Raw genomic sequence first — 10,367 nt, 5'->3', positions numbered from 1 at the left:
TGCACTACTACGTACACTGACTACTTCTGTATATGCATGTCTGCATATATATATATATATATATATATATACACACACAACTGGTAGTCAGTTTTTGGTACTAGCTAGTGAATTTATGATCGGCTTTTGGTTTGATTAATCGATCATTATTTAGTACTCTAGCTACCTAGCGTGTTAGTTACTTAATTTGCAGGTTTCTTGATTGAACACTGTTTTTAGCCTATTTAGCCTACTGATGATGTTAAACTGGTTTTGAGGATGATATAAATGTCCCTTTTGTTGATTTCCAGGTTTTCATGAATGGTTAGTGTGCTCATATATATATATATATATATATATGTATGTATTGTGAAAGAAAAGGATCTGGTTGTGTAATCAGCATCTCAGATGACACATGAAACCAAATCAACACTGTCGTCTTGCACAAAAACATACGTCTCTATTCTGTCATTGATGAGAATATCACACGACATAATATTGTCGTCCATTAACATTTCAGACGACAGACAAAGAACTGATTATAAATTCGGACGACATATAGATGTCTTATGGACTGGTCAAGTCGATAGATAAGTAAACAGATATGACGTGTGTAGATACACAAAGAATACATATCAGTCGTCTAAACTGTAAATCTACACAGAAATAAACATCAACACGACAGACTTGTGACGTTTTAAAGACTCTCAGATTACCGACAGAAGAGCACTTTTGGTGTTTCTACCCATTTGGACGACAAATAACCGTAGTAATACTACAATACAGACGAGAAAAGTTTTAAAAGAGAGATTAAAAAAACATTAACACGTCAAACAAGAGACGTTATAACATATTTCAGACGATAGACAGTGGCAAATATTTGTTGTTTAATTTGTTTTCAACGACATAGCACCGTCGTCGTAACTGTTTCTAACGACAAAAACTTTAATTTTGTTACGAATGTAGGTGCATACAGACGACAGTTTCTTATATACAATCTGTCGTCGAAGTTGTATCAGACGTCTGACGAGGTCCGTCAACTGAATGCTTATCAGATGACTGCTGGATAGACGACAGCCGAAAAAGTATTCAGACGACCGACCTAGCAAGTCGTTTGAAGCCAAAATTGACGTAGTGTATGGCTAGAGTGCTAATAAAGCCATTGGATCCCGAATTCAGAAACACCCCAAAAGAAATTGAAATGGACACAAGATACATGCCTCATTTTAAGGTATGTTCAATGTTACATTCAACATAATTACTGTTTTTTTTTATCCAACATAATTACTGCTTATATATTAAAGAATAATAAATTTGTAGGATTGTGTTGGCGCAATTGATGGTGTTCATATTCAAGCTATTATTTCTCCATATGATCAAGTGCCGTATATCGGTAGAAAAGGGATACCCACCCAAAATGTGATGGCCGTATGCGACTTCGACATGTAATTCACATTTGTTTCTGCCGGGTGGGAAGGCACTGCCCATGATAGTAGAGTATTCTTATCGGCCATGCGCAACCCTCTAGCAAATTTTCCCAAACCCCCAAATGGTAATATTTGTTTTTCTTAGATTGTGATATACTAATCTAATTAAATTATAATCAATCATTTATTATATTTACTTCTTTCAGGAAAGTACTATGTGGTAGATGCCGGGTATCCACAAATGAGAGGTTATTTAGGACCGTATAAAGGTGAGAGGTATCACATTCCACATTTTCGTAGAGGTGATAAACCGACGGGTCATAAAGAAATATTTAATCATGCACATTCTTCACTTAGGGGTATTATTGAGCGCACTTTTGGGGTATGGAAAAAAAATGGAGTGTTTTACGTGATATGCCAAGCTTTCCTTATGAAAAACAAGTGAAGATAGTTGTTGCTACAATGGCTCTTCATAACTACATAAGAAAGTATGCTCACCAAGATCACGATTTTGATGAAAGTGATGATTTCCAAAGTGAAGAGATTAGTGAAGATATGGAGGATAATAAACATGAAGAAGATGGGATGGGAAGACAAGAAATGGAGGTGTTAAGAAACACCATTGCACAAAGTTTAATGAATGCATCTATTTAGCATTTAGTTCCAATTTGAAATGGCTTCACTATATTTTTTGTAATGCAATGGCCTTTTGTATATTATTTAAGAACTTTGAAATGGCTTTTGAAATGGCTTCATTTTTGTAATGCAATGGCCTTTTGTATATTATTTAAGAACTTTGAAATGGCTTTTGAAATGGCCTCAATTTGAAATGCATCTTTTGTATGTTCCAATTTGTATCTTTTGAAATGGCTTCATTAGTCTTTTGTATATTATTTAAGAACTTCATTTAACTATGGTGTTAAGAAATCTTATGTAATATCGTGGATTAACTTTATAATTAAGTTATATACAAAAGAAACAACTATTTATTTTAACATTAATTTATAATGCCCATTTTTGTCATTATACTCATCCAAAGCAGTTTTTACTTACAACTTACCAAACACATGAAATTGCTTTTTGGTTCTCACAGCACTTTTAAAAACAGTTTACCAAACACCTCAGCTGATTCTACTCACAGCAACATCAGAAGTGATTCTTCTTACAGCAACTTCAAAAGCAATTCCTCTCATAGCACGGCAGTCCTAAACTGGCCCTTTGGCTTGTGTGTAATGCATGGTTCACTTATTTGTTATCTGTTTGATTTTGTTGAATACCGGTATGATTGTATTAGAGTAAAAACCCCAAACGATGTCTGGTTCATTACGAAAGATAATTATTTGTACCTATGAAAAAATAGTAGCTCAACTAATACACTGTTACTGAATATGGTGTGTCTTTCGTTTTTTCCGCAACATTTTATACAGATGGTAAAGGTTGTGCTCAATCTTCGATGGACCCTGTGTGAAACGGAGAATCGGTTTGGGATTTTAAATAAATAGCTCCTGGTGTTTCATAATTAATAATTTGATGTAGACCGAAGTCGTCAAGTATATCAAACATTGCAACTGTTCCTTATATCATACTTGACTTTCCCATGCAAAACCAAACCAATTCATCCTGGGGGGCATATGATAGAGAATTGAGGACCCAGGGGCATGATACGGCTTCAACGATATTGGAGCATAGAAGACATAATGTACTAGAAAGACATTATGAAGGCAATCTGTCCATATGGAATTTAGCAATTCAATCCTAAATTTAAGAGTAACTTTGAGGAATCTATGTTGCTACATACTCCTGGTAAAGTCATCTCGTGTGATCTTAAGAGTAAGACCTTCAAATCCTTCGAGTTAACTACTGTTGGTCAGCAGCATTACCTTGTTGATCGTTGCAATTTTATGTACAAGGAGACTTTGGCTTGTGTGTAATGCATGGTTCACTTACTTGTTATCCTCTTGATTTCGTTGAATTAAGATTATAATATCAAAACTGTCGACCCTCTTCATTTTGATCGCGATCATTGTTGTAACAAAACCGATATGAAATCACGTACTTGTTTATGTTCACCATGCATATTCGACAATCGATCACTTGTTAGCTAGTACCGATCGAACAAACGATGATCATCAATGTTAATATGTGGGTTGTTAATTTCATCAAATTTGGTGCAGCCGGCCCTCATTGCCGACTTGTGATCGATTCCAAGCGTTTTCAATTTCTCAGTGCCGGATTGTTCACCCACCTTGGATTAACTGTATCAAGTTGATCTTGATCGTAATCCATGCACACGTACTCTTGTTGGGATAATTATCTTCTGCATATTATATATATTGGACCAAGGAGTGAAAAATCGAGATTTTCGCCGAAATATCAGCGAAAATTTCGTTTTTCTCACATGGTGATATTATATTCACAAACCATCATAATATCGAGATTTGTCCATTTTCTCGTATCACAACAACCTAACAAATCCTGCTGTGTTAGGATTTGTTGTTACTTGTGTATCTTTGTAAATAGGTATCTTACATTTTATCGAAATTTTACTGAAATAGAAAGCTTCCGATATCTCCTCAATATCCGATATTTTAGTCCTTGTATTGGACCATATGATGAAATTAAATACCAGGACCATGTGATGCATGAAATAATTAAAACAAAGATAATTAACCAGTGTACCTAATTACATATTATATTTGACCATGCGATCGAGCAATGCCTAAAACAAAAGATAATTCAAGTGCCACATATAGTGTAGTTTTCTAATTATACCATGTGTAAGTTTTTAAATACTTCGCTGATGCATGTCCTGACATATAATCTAAACATATTGCATCTAATTAATCAGCACGGTCACGATCTCCTTAATTATATATGTAAATATGTAATGCAATTTGATCAAAAAAGAATTCATATGAATGATATGATGGATCAAATGCATCGGAAGTCAAGAGTTCTTCAAAAGAATTAAACATGCACCAAAATTGAGCAATTTTCATTATTCAAATGTAGTAGCAATTCATTCAAAAACAGAAACTCATATCTTTCGCAAATTTTCATTATACGTACGGGACTTGATCTTAACATTTTACTAGTTGAAGACTCGAAGGACACCATGCATCAACGTTCTTATGGAGAAGCTTTTGGCCCGATTCATTATCAAGAAAAACATATCATGACAAGGTAAAGGAGAGCATTTTTCCACATGATGATTTGTATATTATTAGCCATTATAGGCTTATAGCGTGATCAATTATTCTGATCTGAAATAATTGTGCTGTTACTGTTTCCACGTTTTGCACACCATGAAACGATCGAGATAGATCCATGTACTATATACTACTTTGTTTTGTCCAGACAAAAAAAGAATCAAATCAATATTATAATTAATTAACATACACATTGCCATAAAATATATCATCATTAACTACACACTAAAATAGCGATAGGAGCCAGGAGAGCGAAGCAACTACAAAGACAGATCAGACCCAAAAAAAAAAAAAAAAAAAAATACTACAAAGGCAGAAAGGGCATCTAATTAAGTTCCTTAGAAAAGAAGAATGATTTTGATAGCTGAATGATTTGAATCCCAGATACCCAGAAGAATGATTTTGATAGCTGAATGATTTGATCCTCACTACTATAATTTTGAGCAATAGCCACACATCTACTGTAACCATTAGAGGTGTTGTAATTCTCTGTAGGTGTGACAAATAAGGATATTAGTAGGTATTGGTAGGGTATGAGAGAAAATTACTACACATGTGAAGATTGCAACATCCCTAATGGCTACACTAGATGTGTGGCCATTGGTTAAAATTGTAGTAGTGCCTGTAACTGCAAAATTTCTTGATTCTAGAAGAGTAAGAAGACTAAGATATTTGGCACCGATTATATGCAAAGAGACACGCAGCACGCGCCAAGACAAAATATATATAAAAACATACAATATAGTCTTCCTCAACTTTGTGTAATATTTACATAGCTTTCTTTGATCACGTATCCCTTAAAACTATTAGAATTACAGACATAGGAGTTACGTCTACATATTTCACACATGATGAAATTAAGAAAAGAGATTCTAGGGATCGAATAGTGACTTCCAATAACTCTATAAATACTATTGCTGTCTGTGAAGCATTCTCATCCTGCTCAACTATCTCTTGCTAGCTCCCTTCTAATTAGCTTCTCATTCTCACCCAGAAATCACCATGGCTCTCTCTCTAAGCTTTTCGCTGACAACGTCGGCAACAACAGCGCCTTTGAGCTCCTTCAAGAGACTACCGAGCCGTATTCCTACGGTGAAAGCCCTAGGAGTGTTCCCATCTAAGGGAATAGATCATAAGAGGGCCATCAGAATTCGACCATGCTCTTCATTGGGAGATCTTACTTCAGCACTCACAAGTGCAGTTACTACTACTGTGGCCGTCGCTGTTGACACTGCGGCCGCGGTTGTTGATACCACAACCACAACCACAACCACGACCGAAACTGCAGAAGTAACCAGGGCTGATTTTCCTGCTGATTTCAAGTTTGGTTGCGCCACTTCTGCTTTCCAGGTTTGAGATCTAACCATGTTCTAGTTTTTAGTTTTACCAATAAAGTCAACTTTGCAAAGGAAATTTTAGTTTACGTATTTGCATAATGCAGACAGAAGGATCTGGAACCGAAGGAGGGAGAGGACCGGCCACATGGGATGATTACATACAAGATACCACAGTAGATGGCACAGAAATAGCAGTTGATTCTTACAACCGCTACAAGGTAATATATACGCGTGTGTTAAGAAGCTAGTATTTCTATGTTGGTGACCAAATATTAATGTCACGTACCTTTGTATTGTATCCCTTAATTAGGACGATGTGCAACTGCTGAAGAATATGGGAGTGGATACATACAGATTCTCCATGTCATGGTCAAGACTATTGCCTGGTATGCTTCATTTCCCGGCATATAACTGAACAACTTGTATAGTTACGTTACATAGTTAGATCAACAAGATTTTATGTGTTTCCGGGATCAATTTTCAGACGGAACCATAGACGGTGGAATAAACCAGGAGGGTATCGACTTCTACAACAACTTCATCGACGAACTGATCGCAAATGGTATGTCTGAACTATGAAGCTTTAAGCAATAAGTTGATTAAGTTTACGAGATATAGCTCGAAGTGGTGACTCGTTTTTACATATAAATGTGCAGGGATAACTCCATTTGTGACACTGTTCCACTTCGACTTGCCCACAGCACTGAAGGACAAGTACAACGGTTTCTTGAGCATTGACATTGTGTAGGTGTCAAGTTCCTTAGTATTCTAACAATCAGCTAATTATGTGTAAATTTGTGAGTACTAATTCACTATGTTTAACAGGGAGGATTTCAAAGCATATGCTGATTTGTGTTTCAAAACTTTTGGCGATCGAGTGAAGTACTGGGCTACTATCAATGAGCCTCAAGTATGGGGGCAATACGGCTTCACTAACACTGCTGCGGATGCAAACGCTGCCACTGATCCTTATGTCTCTTCGCATAATGTCATATTAGCCCATGCTACAGCTGCCAAGCTCTACAAGAACACATACCAGGTGAAACGAAATCATTTCTTTCCGCGAACCAAACGAGCCTCATTTTACAGTTTCCTCGATTTTATTCTTCATACAATTACCGTGCATTAATTTACCTAACTTTATGAATGCGTAGTCAACGCAAGGAGGAGAGATCGGAATCCCGATCGTGGTTGAATGGTTTGAGCCATTCGAGGACACCCCGCAAGATGTCTTTGCAGCCAAAAGAGCATTCGACTTTTTGACAGGATGGTTAGCTACTAAACTTAAGCTGAATACTTGCCATGACTTCATCCAACTTGCTACAGTATATCGATCTGTCTCACTAGTCATCGTGCAGCTCTATTTCTGTTGTTGTTTCCCCACTAATTATAAGATGAACTACTACTTGCTAGGTTTCTGGAGCCCCTAGTGTATGGTGATTACCCATTTGTTATGAAGGCTTTGGTGAGGGATGGCCTTCCAGAGTTCACAGATGAGCAGAAAGAGTTGGTAAAGGGCTCATATGATTACATTGGGGTGAACTACTACACTTCCAGATTCGCCACTTCTGTACCAATAACTAGCAACGATGTCTACACAACTATGGATCAGTACCAGCATGCTACCATCACAGGTACTATACTCATTTAGTCACTCATCCCTAGTGCCTAGTACTGCTTTCTCAAGAAAGAAAAGATCGAGATAATTTACCAGTACTGAAAACTCATAATCGACGATTCTTATTTGTTTTTGTCACAGTGGAAGGATCAGACGGGGAGCCCATAGGCGATGCAGTAAGATCATAACCGACGCTTAGTACAATAACTAGAACCCCAAAAATGCTTTACTTAATGTAGTTTTATTTGGTATCTAGACACCAGGGAGCAGTTCGATCTACGTCTATCCAGAAGGATTAAGAAAGGGATTGACATTACTGAAGGAATACAACAATCCCAAAATCTACGTTACTGAGAATGGTAATTAGTCATTTTATTACTACCAAAGAAAAATGTAGCACTAGAATTACTTTGCATTGGAATCTTAGTTACCTTGCACTTTCAACAGGATATCCGGACGCAAGAGATGACACCCTTTCAGTGGAAGAAGCTTCGGTTGATGATGCTCGAATTCAGCACATCAAGGATCATCTCGCCGCTGTCAAAGCCGCCAGAGAGTAATTGCATTACATTACATCTTGCAAATTGAATATCAAGATTATTAATCTGCTAATTATTTTAACAAGTATGCACGGGAACCTGGACTAATAAACGTGATACTTCACATTGCAACTGCAGTGCGGGAGCAGATGTGCAGGGTTACCTGATGTGGGCACTGATGGACTGCGTGGAGATGGGATCTGGCTACGCGGTTCGGTTTGGCCTCAACTACACTGATTACCTCAATGACTTGGTCCGAACTCCAAAGAAGTCCGCCGCCTGGCTCAAAGATTTCTTGGCATCAACCACTTCCACTTGATGTGAGCAGCTTTGGATTCCAATAACAAGGCTCACATGCATAAGCACTACCTTTCCTGGTAAAAAGAGGAATAAACAGTAGCTACAAGTGGGAGTACTTGCACACCATTCATGTGATGCCTTGCCTTGCAAACTTTGAATGCATAAATTTGTCGATTTCCAGCAGGACTTGCTTCTATTTCAGGATTTCTATATCTTCAAGTGAATAAAGCAATTGAAATTTCACATGACATGGCCTAAATACTGTCATTTTCATTCATGTAATAAAATACCAGTTCTGGAAACATGAACAAAGCTATAGCAGTACCACTTATCAGAGCCAACCATGGTCTCTCATCATCTTTCTTAGATCTCATCCTATACTAAAACTAGAACTGTCATTCCTAAACCGAAAGCTACTAAACTCGGATGGCATCCTTGCATACAAAAAGTATACAGGGGATTAATATGTAAATATGTGACCGGGTTGTTAATTTCATCAAATTTCGTGCAGCCGGACCTCATTGCCGACTTGTGATCGATCCATATCAAGTTGATCTTGATCGTAATCCACTAATAATCCATGCACACGTACTCTTGTTGGGATAATTATCTTCTGCATATTATATATATATATTGGACCATATGATCGATAAAAATAAATACCATGTGATGCATGAAATAAAAAACGAAGATAATCAGTGTACCTAATTACATATTATATTTGACCATGCGATCGAGCAATGCCTAAAACAAAAGATAATTCAAGTGCCACATATAGTGTAGTTTTCTAATTATACCATGTGTAAGTTTTTAAATACTTCGCTGATGCATGTCCTGACATATAATCTAAACATATTGCATCTAATTAATCAGCACGGTCACGATCTCCTTAATTATATATGTAAATATGTAATGCAATTTGATCAAAAAAGAATTCATATGAATGATATGATGGATCAAATGCATCGGAAGTCAAGAGTTCTTCAAAAGAATTAAACATGCACCAAAATTGAGCAATTTTCATTATTCAAATGTAGCAATTCATTCAAAAAATAGAAACTCATATCTAATTCGCAAATTTTTCCAGTTTTACGTGACTTGATCTTAACATTTTACTAGTTGAAGACTCGAAGGACACCATCAACGAGAAGCTTTTGGCCCGATTCATTTATTTCATTTTCAAGAAAAATATAAAGAGAATCATGACAAGGAAAGGAGAACATTTTTCCACATGATGATTTGAATTATTAGCCATTATAGGCTTCTAACGAGATGAATTATTCTGAAATACTTGTGCTTTTGCTGTTTCCACGTTTTGCACACCATGAAACGATCGAGATGTATAGATCCATGCACTATATACTAGTTTGTTTTGTTCAGACAAAAAAAGAATCAAATCAATATCATAATTAATTAACGTACACATTGCCATAATTATATCATCAACTACACACTAAAATACCGACAGAAAGGCAGAAAGGGCATCTTCCTTAGGGGAGCCTTTCTAGTGAGGAATCTTAAGTTGAGGACTAGTTAAGGACTTTTCGGTTTATGGTTTAAAAAATCCATTTTTGGATCACATTTTGACATCTCATCCGTTCAGTTTTTAGGTTTATATGAGTAAATTATTTCTACAAATTTTCAGCCAAATTGGTGTTCGTTAAGATAACAAACTAGATCAAATTAATGGACGAACCAAATCTGTCAAATATGAACCGTTCAAGTTCATAATTGATAAATCACACTTACGAATGCCTTAACAATGTTTAATATAGCTGAAAATTTGGAACAATGATCTACTTATAAATACCTACAAACTAAACGGTCAAGATGTGGATATAAGATCGAAAGATGGGATAAGCCAAAAAGTCCTCAACAAGTCCTCAACTTAAGAGTCCTCACTAGAAGGGCTCCGTCTTCCTTAGTTCCTTAGAAAAATTTATTGATTCTAGAAGAGT

At 36.4% G+C, this 10,367-nt stretch overlaps 1 protein-coding gene across 1 annotated transcript; it reads left to right on the top strand.

Moving 5' to 3' along the window:
* The first annotated feature begins 5,551 nt into the window (after positions 1–5,551).
* Positions 5,552–8,744, top strand: LOC101296690 (beta-glucosidase 24-like). Its single transcript, XM_004303947.1, has 12 exons — positions 5,552–5,965; positions 6,057–6,170; positions 6,263–6,338; positions 6,437–6,514; positions 6,609–6,696; positions 6,778–6,991; positions 7,107–7,222; positions 7,366–7,586; positions 7,712–7,746; positions 7,827–7,929; positions 8,018–8,126; positions 8,248–8,744. The coding sequence occupies exons 1-12, from the start codon at positions 5,618–5,620 to the stop codon at positions 8,426–8,428; spliced, it is 1,683 nt and encodes a 560-aa protein (XP_004303995.1). The 5' UTR covers positions 5,552–5,617; the 3' UTR covers positions 8,429–8,744.
* Positions 8,745–10,367: the final 1,623 nt, after the last annotated feature.

The sequence above is a fragment of the Fragaria vesca genome, linkage group LG6 (genome assembly GCF_000184155.1).
Source record: "Fragaria vesca subsp. vesca linkage group LG6, FraVesHawaii_1.0, whole genome shotgun sequence".
Taxonomy (NCBI): domain Eukaryota; kingdom Viridiplantae; phylum Streptophyta; class Magnoliopsida; order Rosales; family Rosaceae; genus Fragaria; species Fragaria vesca.
The sequence above is the reverse complement of the archived record's forward strand: the minus strand, read 5'-3'. Positions and strand labels throughout refer to the sequence as shown.